Source organism: Acomys russatus, chromosome 2, assembly GCF_903995435.1.
Source record: "Acomys russatus chromosome 2, mAcoRus1.1, whole genome shotgun sequence".
NCBI lineage: Eukaryota > Metazoa > Chordata > Mammalia > Rodentia > Muridae > Acomys > Acomys russatus.
The window spans coordinates 12690691-12704446 of NC_067138.1; the positions used below are offsets into that span (position 1 = coordinate 12690691).

Sequence of the window (13756 nt, forward strand, 5' to 3'; positions counted from 1 at the left end):
GGCAGTTCTCTCAAATTGTTCAGAGACTTTGCTAAGTAGATTATATTTTCATTATAAAATAGATCTACTAAGTGGTAGTCCTTTATTTTGAAAAAGTAGTAAAATGGGTAAGCTATTAGGGAACTGAGGGCATTTTCATGTCTACAGGTAAACTCTATACCTGCAATGCAAGGCTGTCTGCAATGCTCCCTGGCAGTAGTGAAAAAATTCTGATGGTGGCAAAACCACGGATATCATTTTTAAATGCTTATTAAAAGTTATTAAAATTTCTTCCTTGGTTTTTATTATTTATTCATGAAAGACTTTAATTGTAGGTAGAAATTTTTGTTCCCACCATTCATTCCACATGGGTGCTAAATGTTTTAGAAGTTATCCACACTTCTTTGCTGTGTCTCCTCATTGTTTAAGAGCCCCTAGAAAAGTGGATAGAGGCCGGAGTCTGGTCAATGAGCATCTGTGAGTCTATCTTTATTTTAATTCCACAATTATACAGTTGTCTCTTTAAACTGAATATTTTTAACCAAATATGTATGTAAATGCTATTAATGAGCATTTTCTAAAGCTTTTCCCAGGAAACCTTCATCCGTATAAGTGCAACAGAAAAAAATTAAAACAACATCAATGGCATATGGCTGTCAGAGGATGGTCTAGGGAGTGAATTCTCACCTTCCACCTTCTGAGAGAGGTTCTCTCTTGTTTTATGGTTGGTCCAGAGTGGTTGGTCTGAGTTTCTGGACTATCCTGTCTCTGCCTCCTATCTCTGCAGTAGAGACCAGTAAATTACAGATGTGTGCACCTGCTTTTTTATGTCAATTACAGGGATATGCTTGTGTACCAATTTCTTTTACTGGCCAAACGATGTATCTCCCTGGCACAAGATAATTATTTGTTAAAAGATAAAAAAGACTGTAATATACTCCTAACATATACTGTTTTGAATGAATATATATATTGTGTAGTACTCAAATCCAGGAAGGCATATCTATTTCCTCAAATATTACTTTTTTGGTGAAAACCATTCAAAATTCTGTTAGATATTTGAAATGTACAGTGTTGTCAACATGCTGGGTAACAAAGCACCAATACTGGTTTGTTTTTCCTAACTGTATCAATACATTAATATCTCTCAATGGCCTACCTTTCTTCATCCTGGTAATTCCCTTATAGGTGAATCATGGTAAACCTGAGCCTGAAGTCTTTATCCTAGGCTATGCTTTCACTTATACATGGTTTCAAGATATTTCATGAGTCTTACTATTAAAATTTCACCAAAACACATGTCTGTCTTTAAGTTCAGTGGCCTTTATCATTCTTTATGTAGACTCTGTTTAAATGTTAAGCACCACTGAACTCCTTATTTGCTATTATTGGTTCTATGATAGTCCTAGGTACTGTTAGCTTTGTTCCTTGAGTTGTTCATAGGACATTGTGAATTAACAAAATCTATATTAGTACTTTATTTTAAATATCACTACATGAATAGTTAGTTTGCTTAAAATGTTTTATGTCCTCTGAAAAAATGTATCATTTTTGCTATTAAGCAGCTCATAGGAAAAGTTATGGTTAATGAATAATCAGATGAAATGCATTGTGCCAACATCTTATTAAAACCCATTTAAGTAATTCAGATCAAGTATTCTATAATGAAGTGTTATTTGTTAAACATAAGTATTATGTAACTCTAGAACAAACTAAGATTAAAGTGACTGGACCCATAGTTTTCTGCTCTTAAAAATCCTTAAGGTATTTTTGAGTTGTAAATATTACTTTCTGTGAACAATTTTCAGTTTACCTTTGAGCCAATAATAGAATCTATAAAACTATTATAACACAAGACAACAAAAAGATAGGCATACTGATGCAGTGAAAATTGCCATTCAATATCTGGATATAAAAGTAGTGAGGAAAACAGATGTAAATTTTAAGAGGTTGAGGCAAGAGGATTCTTTGAGACCAGGATTGTTGTTTGTTTTGTTGTTGTTGTTTGTTTGTTTTCGAGACAGGGTTTCTCTGTGTAGCATTGGCTGTCCTGGACTCGCTCTGTAGACCAGGCTGGCGTCAAACTCACAGCGATCCACCTGCCTCTGCCTCCCAAGTGCTGGGATTAAAGGTGTGCGCTGCCACCATCACCCGGCTGAGTCCTGGATTTTGAAGCTATCCTGATCAACATAGTAAGATTCAGCTATTTGTAGTTTATATTTTTAATGAGCAACCTGCACTAAATAAATATGAAATAAAGTTGTGAAGTTACCTTGGGCATTGGTAAGTTGAAGGCATGGGGAAGGATAAATAGTACCAGAGTGAAGAACAGACATCCATCTGAACTAAGAGAATTAACATATTTCTACATGCAATTTGTTGCAATTTTTTTCCTCAAGTTAACATAGATTGGAGGGATCTCTGTCCCCAACCTATGAGAGTCCCTTTAAAATTATCTTAAAATTAATGAAGTAAGAAAGGTGTCTTCATTTATGAACATTTAGTACAACATTAAAAAAGCATAATAAATTAATAAACTTTGCCTCCACAATAAGACAAAATATCCAGGTCAGGAACAAATAGTGTTTTAATGGTAATACTTTAAGAATGAGAAATTAGTGGGCTGAGGGAAGTACTATAGGGTGGGGAAATGAAACTTCATTTTACATCTTTAAGTTTTATAGCATAACACTTGTTTAAAAAACAAACACTATGAGTCATACAATCAGCTACCTTAAGTAACAAGACAACTATTTTTGCTTCTCACCAGCTAGATACCACTTAGAACACATGCCTAGTTCAAATCATGTCATTTTCTTATCCCCATCTTATTCTGAACAAGTCAACCTCATAGTCCAGCCTTTGCTTTTATTTGGTGTTTAGAAAGGCTTATTATATACCCTACCCTGGACTCAAACCCCTTATGCAGCCAAGGAAGACTTCCTTTCCAGATTCTACTGGATTACAAGTACATGCCATTTATACGTATTTCATGCTGCACTGGAAGGACTGGCTCCAGGGCTTTGTGTGTGCTGGGCAAGCATTCTACTGCCTAAGCCACGCTCCTACATCCAGTTGCCCACCCTTTCCCTCAATGTTCACCCCATTATGGAAGTACCCGCTTCCCACACGCTTCAAGCATAGTGAATAGTCTTTGATGGAAGCAAGTAGAGGCTAAGGTAAATAAACAGGAGCATAAAAAGCTAGCTCACCCTGGTTGAAGGCTTTGTACTCAGATATTACTTTCTCAATGAAATGGTTCCTACATGTCTTACCCAAACTGTAACTCATTTTGATTCTGTTTCCCATCTTCTTTCAAATCAGCCCCATACCTGGGTTTTCTCCATAGCATTGTCACAACCTCCTATAAATTCTACTTATCTTATTTTCAATCTTCCTCTATTAGAATGTCAAAGGTTCAAAGTTGCCATGATTTTTTACTTTCTCGTTCACTGTACCTAACAATTTACATATTATGTTAGCTAAGTACATAATATACTAAGAGCTTGCTTAGCATCATACATCTTGGCAAAGATTGTGCATATAGAACCAATAATCATCTAATAAATTAGTCCTGAGTATCAATAGAAATACAGTCAGGATAGTTTTTAAAAATTCAGTTTGCGATTCTCTAGCACCATCCTTAAGAAGGGGAAGGTACCTTGGTTCACCATACTGTACAGGGTTCTTACTAAACAGTATCAATTTAAGTACTATCTGCAGAACCACACACTACAGGAGGGAGCCATGAGGTACGACCATATTGGTTGATCCCAAGCTAGTGACACATGATCAGTAAGTGTGCTGGGTGGAAACAAGCCACCTTTATGGCATGCAGCACTACTCAATTGTCTACGGTTCTATTTGAAGCCCTGGGTGAAAAAAAAGAAAAAGAATAGTGTGCAGACATGCACATGCTAGATTCTTTAGTAGAGGTGGTTTTTTTTTTTTTTTTTTTTTAATCATTTAGCTTTACTAGTGTCATGGATCCTTTGATATCAGACTCCAGATTCTCCAGTTTTAAATGTGAACTTTCAAGAGTAGCATCCATGGACTGTTGGGCCTTTAACACTGGGCTGGAGCTGCATCACTGACTCACTTCCATAGTTCCCCAGCCTATGGAGGGCCCTGTAGGACTCCACTCCAACATGAACTCTGATGGGAATACAGATTCAGCCTCTGATGTGGAAAATAAATTTAATAAGTCCCTTGACTATTTACACAAGTACATACATATCTATAGAGCACAACACACCTATATGTGTACACACACACAATGAATATCATCTTCTATAGTTCTCCTCTTTTGGAAAATCCTCATACAGATCTGCTCAGATGTCCCCTAATGACAAAGTCACACTCTAACAAGAAAGGATGGAAAACTAAGCTGACTGATTTAGAGATGTCAAGAATTAATCGAGAAAACTCACCAATCTCAGGAGAATTTTCAAATGAGACTAGCCATATGAACGAAAAATGTTCATTATAAATGATAATAAGGTTTAAAACTACCACACATCTCAACTGTTTCACCTCTAAGTTTACTTGGGCAATGTTTAATTTCTTATATTGCTCACTGTCTTCTACTTCTGTCATTTGGGTGGGGGTGAGTCTTCAAGTCTCTTATCCATATTAAAGAGCTTCTGGTAACAGCATCAAAGAGCATCAGTTACTTCAGAGACACAGAAAATTATGACAATATTTACTAAGTGGACCAAGATAAACAAAGTGTGAGAAGGTCACTGAACATATTGCTCGCCTAAACAATGTTTTGATTTTTATCTCAGAGTAAACTATACTCCCAAAATTGTTTTATTATCTTGAAATACTAGCTAACTGGCATCTCTACAAAGAGTTGAGAAGTTAAATGTTTAAAATAAAAATTAAAACTCATTTCTTGTGAGGTTTACATGTAATTTCGCTATAAGAAGTGTAAGTTTGAGGAGGATGAGAAACAAAATGACATTGTGCTTTTTAAAAGTATGTTTCTTGACCAAAATAATTGAGACAAAAACATTGGAGAAAATTTTGAAATTATTTCAAAGCTGCATAATACCTAAGTCAACAGTAGCAAGACAAATACCTACTGGCTAGGCAAACTAAGTTTCATTTTTATTTCAAGTAGAGTAAAACTCACTTAGAAGAAAAAGAGTACAGATGTTTTTCAAAAGTCTCAAGTAAAATTCATAAAAATTATTTAATTTCACTAGAATTTTACTTAGGTTTAAACAACATTTTTCACCGTACACTACTGCAAAAATAAAGTAGATTAACTAGTTCACAAAGGTATCACTTACACCTAACAAGGTTTGGATTCAATGGAAGGAGCAGCAGTTTTAGATAAGATTCACATTTGAATGGCTAATCTTGAAAATTATAATCCTCTTTACTTGCTTCATAAAGAGTAAAACATTGTATATATTCACTGAGAGTCTATATGTGTGAAATTTAAATGAAACCAAATATTCTAGTACAAGCAAGCTAAATATAATAAATATATTTCATGCATTTTATTTGTACAGTTTAAAGATAACTAAAGTATTTCATGCACAATTTAAAAATAAACTTTCCTAGCAATTAAATCAAATTTGCTATCTTTACCTGCTGTGTTCATACATGACTAAGGTGAAACACTAAAGCAATAGCTAGCAGGCAATAGACAGTAAGTATTCCTTTCAGTTACTCCCATGGAGGTGCTCCAAATAGCTCAAGCTAGCTCTCTAAGATCAATGTAGGGATCTCTAAAATCCCACTAACACAAGCCACAAAAAATTACTTATAAATCTCTGCAATTTCATGGTTCAGAAATCAAAATTCTGAGAAACCTAAACTGGAACCTAGTAATAATAAATTGTACAAAAGCACCCTCTAGTGGCAACAAGAGCAATTCACATATAAGAAAAAGTAAATAATGGGCATTTCAATATGTAATGAAAATGTTTCTAAGTAAAAATAGAACAAGCATTCTACCTCTAACTTTAACATTTTCCAAGATCTACTCAATACTGTAATCCATTTCCAAAGTCAACTGACCTCAGCACTAAAAATACATGTACTTTACTGTATAAATACATGTAGTTCAGCTTAAATAAATACTCAAGGACTTTGATGAAGTCATTCTGTTGGTTTTTTCCTATTAGATTTTTAGTCCTTGAGTTTATAATACTAGTAAGAAAGCATTTCTTTTTAGCCTAGGAAAAAAACTGAATACAGATGAAACGTGTATAATAGCCATTAGACATAGCACTTGTCTTAAAGTTTAAGTATGGTTTATCCTTTATCATCACAAATATTTTTTCTATCAAGTTGTGTAGTATTTATCTAGAATATTACTGCTTTTAATTTTAAATTTTTGGGAGTATAAAAACAGTATTTCTATACCTATAAACTTGTAATAAATATTTTCTTAAAGGCAGAAACAGCAATTTAAAAATCTTATGGTAGAAAAAAAGATATTCTAATACTTTATGTTTAGTCTGTTCTTATCATTCTAAAAGATATCAATAAATATACAAGCAATAATTTGTGTTTTGTGTCTTTATTGGTTTAAAATGAATATATCATTTATAATAAAAAAGTGAATAAGAGACAACAGCAATCACATGGTCTTATTATTTCAACTGAACAACTTTCAGAATAATCATAAGCAACTTTATATTTTAACTTAATCTTACAATCATTTTTCATTCTATCACACTTGCAAATAATTGTGCAAATAAATACGAATGAATGGTACACAGAAAGACTGCTGAAAACTATTGCACAACACATCAATATGAGAGTGAAGTATGGACCACAGAAACGTTGTAACAAAAAAAACTTGTAACATGTTCCATATGTATTTCACAGAGTTATTGTTTACAGTGATCTCTGGACTCAGGAACAGAATACCTCTGAACAGTTTACCTCTTGGTACTATGCTTTTAATACTTACTTGCTACTGCAGAAGCCAACGACAACAAACGTGCTTATTTGTTTAAAACCGATTTATCTACCCACATTTAAGTAGAATACACGGAGTAAAAACACAATTGAAAGAAATTGTGTTCATTCCTAGATAAAGACAAATTGACAAATTGAGTTCTTCAGCTATGTCTAACCAATTAAAGAAAGTTACTAAAATGAAAATCTAAATCTAAGACTAAATTCTTAGTCTTCTAAATCCATTTCAGCTTACTTAAGCTGACTAGTTTTGAATTTGTTTATCAATACGACCAAACAGAATAAAAAAGGGGGGAAATCTAACAAGAAAGAAATATATATAAGGTAAACAAACAACAACTCATTATCTCAAGTTTAAAATCCCTTCCCAAAGTAAAATAAAACACGAAGTAAATAAATTTCAGAAATTAAATTCTAAAAAATGAATAATTTCTACATTCATCCTTAATCATAAACAAAACCAAGAAGGAAATATACCAACACAAATGCTCCTGATACCTTTGTAAGGTAAAGTTCAGAATCAACTGAACAGTGATTATATAGGACTGAGGGACATATCTGCCAAGGCAACCTACCAGTAAGTGCTGTTATACCAAAAGTGACATATTTCAGTCAAGTGAAAGTGAAAATATACTTTTTAGCTGTGCTTATGTATGCTAGTTATGTAAAACATTTCAGTACATTTTCACTATATTATGTATGGTGTTTTAACATTTAGCACTAAAGAAAATGTAACAGGAAAAACTAGGTATTTTTTTAATGTACTTTAAACTATATGAACCATGAGGAACTAAAAAAAGCTTCATTTGCATGCTCAGAATTAATAAGTACCACAATTATTATTTATTGCATGGGTGATTTGTTTTAAAATGCATTAATTTCTTATAAACACATACACAGAAATAAAACTTTTTAATATGTCAGATATTACAAAAAAATCTGTGTGCCTTAAATAATTATATATTTAATACTGCAGACTGTAGTAGTAAACTAAAACTATTCTTCAAAGAAGTTATGTTTAAAGAAGGAAAAGTAAAATCTCAGAACACAATTGAAAGTGGAAAGAAAATGTGTCCAAGATGGAGATAATTATTCATTCAGCTATAACCAGAGTAAGATGCATTTATATGCTCAGTCATCTGTGACAAGGAGATTGCATAGTTACATGTTCACAGGATGAGAATTATATGTATATTAAACTAGATTGTGTAATTAATAATCCATGAAATTGCAGGCAACATGGATCTCAGGCCTTCCTTTTTGTCATTTTTTAGGCATTTAAACAGTAGTTGCTGAAGAGTTCAGCTGTGAAAATGATCTCACATCAACTGATAATGACTAAACAACATTCTCTTCAACACAGAATCTCCAGTATCTCTTTCTCCTGTGATGCTACAGGTGACATAACAGCATCTCTTCTGATTTCTTGTTCAGAGATGTAAATATCCTAAAGCTTGCATGGCTCGTCATTAGAGGGGGAGAGCTTATGCAAGTATACTAATGTATTTAAACAACCGAAGGGCAGTACCTAAGACAAGAATCTCTTAACAACTTATTTTTTTAACACATACTTAAGTATTTCCTTGAATGGCACAGGCTGGAGGAATGAGATTTATTATATACAGAATATATATATACATACATATATATAAACACACTATACAGCCAAAGGACTATGTTCCAAAGACTAAGGAAAAGGGTATTGTAAATAGCTTTAGCACAACATAACTAGAAGAAGTGCCCTGGGTGTCAAAGCAGCAGTAATCATTAAATTCTAAAACTGGTCCCTAAGCTTTTGAGATTCTGTTCACAGAATCATTCTTCGAATGCCACATTCACAGCAGAACTTTGCCCACTCAACAGGGTATTTTGTCCCACACTCATGGCAGAATTTTGGTAAGTGTCCAGATGAATTTCCCTCAACGCCTTTAATGTTTCCACCATTAGTAGAAGATGAATAGTCTCCATCTGGCCTACAGAAGGAGAGAAAGAAGTGCAGGAATCAATTTCACTCACATCAGCAGCTATTACCATGACCCAGTAAAGAACAGGAAGTAATTAATTTACAGGAACTAAAACCTTAGTGTGAATTTTAACATTCCTCTAGTTCAAATGATAAAACAACCTTTGGGCCCGGCACAGTGGCACACCCCTGTAATTCTAGCATGGGATGGTAAAAGCAAATAGCCAGCTTTGTGACAAAGTGAATTCTTGTCCAATTGAGCTATATAGATCTTGTCTCAAAACAAAACAATAACAACAAGAAACTGAAAAATACGTAATCTCAAGTGGTTCTCCCTGAGAGAACCTCTGATAATAAGCACAAGCAACCATGCTTCTGTTGCATGTGTCAGCTTTTACTAAATGACAGGAAAAGGAATTCACAATATCCTTTCTTAAAAAAAAATTTTTTTTTTTTAACCATAAAACTGGAACACAACCCTGGGCAGATGGAGCCCTTTAGGTTCCAGATCTTCCCTGGCCACACGTTATGGCCAAAGGTGGTATTTCCCAATTTGTATTTTATCTTAATTAAATTCTTATGATGCAATAAAGACATTAAAAGTCACTATTCATGTGCTCATGGTGAACATTAGCAAACTCCACAATGCATGTTAAAAGCCAGAAGGTGGTTACATCATGGCTATTTTTTAAAAGGTTTACTATTATTTTATGAGTGTTTGCCTGGGCACCATGTGCACGCCCAGCACCTGTGTAGGTCAAATGAGGGCATCAGGGATCAGAGCTTCTGGAGATGGAGTTAGAGACAGTAGCGAACTGCCATGTAGGTGCTAGGACTTTAACCCAGGTTCTGTTAGAGATGCCAGTGCTACTAACTGATGAGCCACCTCTCCAGCCACACATCATGAAAAAGAATTAAAGCTTGAACCTATAAAGGTTTCATGACAGATACTACACAGAAATTCAGACTCTATTGGTGATGAATTATTAGCTGGAATATTTAAGTAAAACATCTCTCCCTGTCCTCCAGCAGGTATTCTGACAACTCATTCTGGTGCCCCATATTTGACCACTTCCCCTTGGTGGGGAGGCCTGATGGCACTCAAAGAAAGAATAAGCAGGCTACCAACATGAGACTTGATAGCCTCTGAGCATATAGTGGGGGAGCAGGTCCCCCTTGATCTTGGACCTAGGGGAGGGGAATAGGGTAAAAGCGGGAGGGAGGCAGGGAGAAATGGGAGGATACAAGTGATGGGATAATAATTGAGTTGTAATCTGAATAAATTAATTAAATAAAAAAATGCAAAGGCTAAAAAAAATCAGCAGAAAGGCAACTCCTGAGTCACTGTTGTGAAGAACACTACCGTAATTTGACCTTTTTTTCCCCCTTGCTAGAGCAGTTACTGATTGTGAAATTCTAGAGACTCGCAATTTGAGTAGCTTCTTAAAAAAAAAAAAACAACTTGGAGCTGATAACAAACTACAGGACTTTCCACAAAAAGCTGCTATGGAATTAAAACTCTGAGATGACAGTGAAGCAAATACAAGCATGCTATGTGTTTTAATGTGCCATATGCTCTCTTAATTTTTGTCCCAGGAGCAAGAGTTTGTACAATCAACAAGTTATCTGGATAGAGATAGACACACACACACACACACACACACACACACACACACACACACACACACACACACACACACACTGTTAGATGATAAGAGGAAATTACAGCTTGGTATACCCCCTTGCAAACCACAAACACAATGTTAAATGAATTAGGAGGAATATATAACACTAATTAAGGGAGAATGACAAAAATAAGCCAGCATATAAAGACTAAAACTTCAGCTTTACTAGGCATTACTAAATTCCGTGCATTAGTACTAATCAATGTATACTCTAACTAGGAGCAGACAGAGTTTTCATTATCACACTTCCTAACAATGTGTTTTGTGTGAAGACATTTTCATTTGTTCACCTAGTAAATATAAAATGGTTAGATTTTATATGTGTATGTTCCTGTTTGTGAGGCTAATGCTCTTTTCACATTCCTCTGGCATTGGTATTTCTTCTACTGGCAATATGTCGGCTGTTCCTGTCCCCTACTCCCACCAAACCACAGAGCTATTAACTATATGGATCGCCCTCACTCTTGTATGTATAGAAAATCCCCACATGTCCTCATCAGCCAGGGAAGTTCAACCACTGACTGGAGGCCTCATGAGGCCAAAGAAGCTATAAATGGGACCCAACACAAATCACAAGCTTACTAAAATATTAAAAGAGTTCACTTTCCCCCGGTTTTGATAAGTTAACTGTCCTGTTCACAAATGACCTTTGCAGATGACAACACAGTGTTACAGTATCAAAGGCCTGGACACACTCGGCTGTATATAGTAACCTCCTCTCCCAATATGTGATCTCAATCTACCTCAGGCTTTTGCAGCACTAGTTTTTCCACTCTTAGTATGATCAAATATATCCTTTGCTGTATTTCAGTATTTACTGAATTATTCAAGAAATCCCTTTCTATCTCAGATAATGATTTCATATTTTCAAAACCTTAATAGCTTTTCTTTTCCTATTCAGGCATTTGTTTACTAGTAAATAATTTACTGGTGTGTGTGTGTGTGTGTGTGTGTGTGTGTGTGTGTCTGTGTACTCACGGACATTATGCATAGCAAGGGCTCTAACCACAGTCATTGTTTCCTCATTCCTCCAATTTCAGAATTCAGTTTATAACTCATATCTCCTCTGTGGATGGGGTCTGGTGACACATCTTGCTACTGACTTTCAACTTTTCTTTTAATTCTCATTTTTCCATTTTTCTGTTTATCCTTTCATTCAAAAATAATGTTAATCTCTCTGTCTCTGTCTCTGTCTCTGTCTCTCTCTCTCTCTCTCTGTGTGTGTGTGTGTGTGTGTGTGTGTGTGTGTGTGTGTACATATAAAATGTTTTTTCAGGCTTACATGTCAAAATGTGGAAAAATACGATAGTGTTACGCATAAGGTCAATTTGCACAGTTAATACTATACTTAATATTTAACTATGCAAAAATAAGAAAAGAAAAAGATAAATCCACTAAATATGAACAAAAGTATTTGAGTATTTACAACTAAAAAGTGTAAGAAAACGTTATATTAGTCTCAAGAATTTGTCAATTAAACCACATTTTGAGTTCTATAATAAAGAAAAAATCCATTTATCAACATGTATATAAAATTAGACTGCAGATATTAATTTTAACTCTAATTATTAGGTTAGCAGAGCTAAACATACCTGGCTATGTAGCTATCAGTAAAAGTTTTTCTTTTGTTGGTAGGCACACCTGCTGCAGAATTTCTTGCCAAACTAGGAGGTGTAGTATTTCGAGATTTGATATTAGCTCTGGAAGAGAGAAGGTGATAGCATGATGAAAAGTATTAAATTAATGTTTCTTGATTTATCTTTTTACATCCATAGAAAAATAGAGAAGTTCAAAAGAGTAACTTCCAAGTGATTATGTTTAATCTGAAAACAAGTAGAATTAGTGAATTTCAATGTAACTGTATAACAACTTCATAAAGTACCGAACAGATCGTAGTTTATTTCATGCCTTATAGAAAGTTCTTTCCAAAAGCCTAGTTTAAAAGCCTCATTTATAACTGCTGACAACAGGGACAGTGTTAACTGTTGATGGACAACTTCTGAGAAAATATAAAAGAAGTAATATTTGCTAGCCTAAGAATACAGGATGTGGTTACAATAAGAAAATTTGCTCACTAGTTGAAACGATAATATTCATTTTTTGAAAGTTCTTAGAATGACTAAAAATAAATAAAGGTTTAATCTCAACAACTGCATAGACTGAAATAACTGATAGGAGGGAGACTTGTTATTCTGAATTCCCATACTGAAACTTTAGGAATAAAAAAAAAATCTATTAAGTTTACATAAATTTGGATTAAAATTCCATGTTTACTAATAAGCTTTGTAATAACAATAGTAATAGTAATGATAACTTGAGCTTCCTCATCAGTAAACTGACCATTTACATTACAGAAAGGTTTTCAGATACAAATTCATATAAAATGCAGTATACTGATAGTACCACTACAGTTACTGCCACCACAGGTTACCTTTAGTTACCACTACACACTACATACACTTCTGTATTGAATACGTACGTTACTTAATTCTAGTAAATAACTTCATGTTAGATGAAATAAAGGAGGGAAAAAAAAAAAACCCTTGAGTAACTTAACCCATGACTCCACTAGTGTGCTGCACAGTCAAGATTCAGAGAGCTAATAAGGCATCAGTCCCCTCCTCTTCTTTAAGGACAATGTTCATGTTACAAACAAGCAATTTCTGAATAGAAATGGAAAAAAAAAAAAAAAAACCTTAACAATTCTTTAGAAGTTCTCAACGTTTGGCTGTAATTCTTCCTACTCTACTATTTTATATGGTAAAGTTGGACACACCCTAACAGGTTAAGTAACTACTTTCAAAATGTATACTAGTAACTATTCCTCAAATACTCACTATACTAAATATGACAATATCACTCCCTGCCATGTTGACATTTTATTTGTTTTTGAGATATCATATAAGCATACTGAACTACATGCCCGGCTTGGAGAGCCTGTGTTTACAGCCTATATGTAAGCTGTAATGCTATTGTGTGGCCAGATTAGTAGTTGAATGTAAGTGAGTGACTCTACAGATTGCACATTCAACACAAAATGCTGAAGTTCACAGTGGCTGCTCTGAGTAGTTACCTCTTCAGCAAGAAAGCAGCACCTTGGTGCACTGATGAGATACCCAAGACTCTTCAAATGGTCCCCTTAGTCTATCTACGAGCTTTATTCTATTCTACTTTTGTGAAGTAGAAC

The 13756-nt window shown here is 34.5% G+C and overlaps 1 protein-coding gene across 2 annotated transcripts in view; it reads right to left on the bottom strand.

Moving 5' to 3' along the window:
* Positions 1-8480: 8480 nt before the first annotated feature.
* Positions 8481-13756, bottom strand: part of Zc2hc1a (zinc finger C2HC-type containing 1A) — a 40813-nt gene continuing 35537 nt past the window's right edge. For both annotated transcript variants that reach the window (XM_051158454.1, XM_051158462.1), the window contains 2 exons: positions 12162-12269; positions 8481-8894 (listed from right to left, as the gene is read on the bottom strand). In XM_051158454.1, coding sequence (XP_051014411.1) covers positions 8729-8894; positions 12162-12269 — 274 coding nt within the window. In that variant the 3' untranslated portion in view covers positions 8481-8728. The remainder of the gene's footprint in view (positions 8895-12161; positions 12270-13756) is intronic.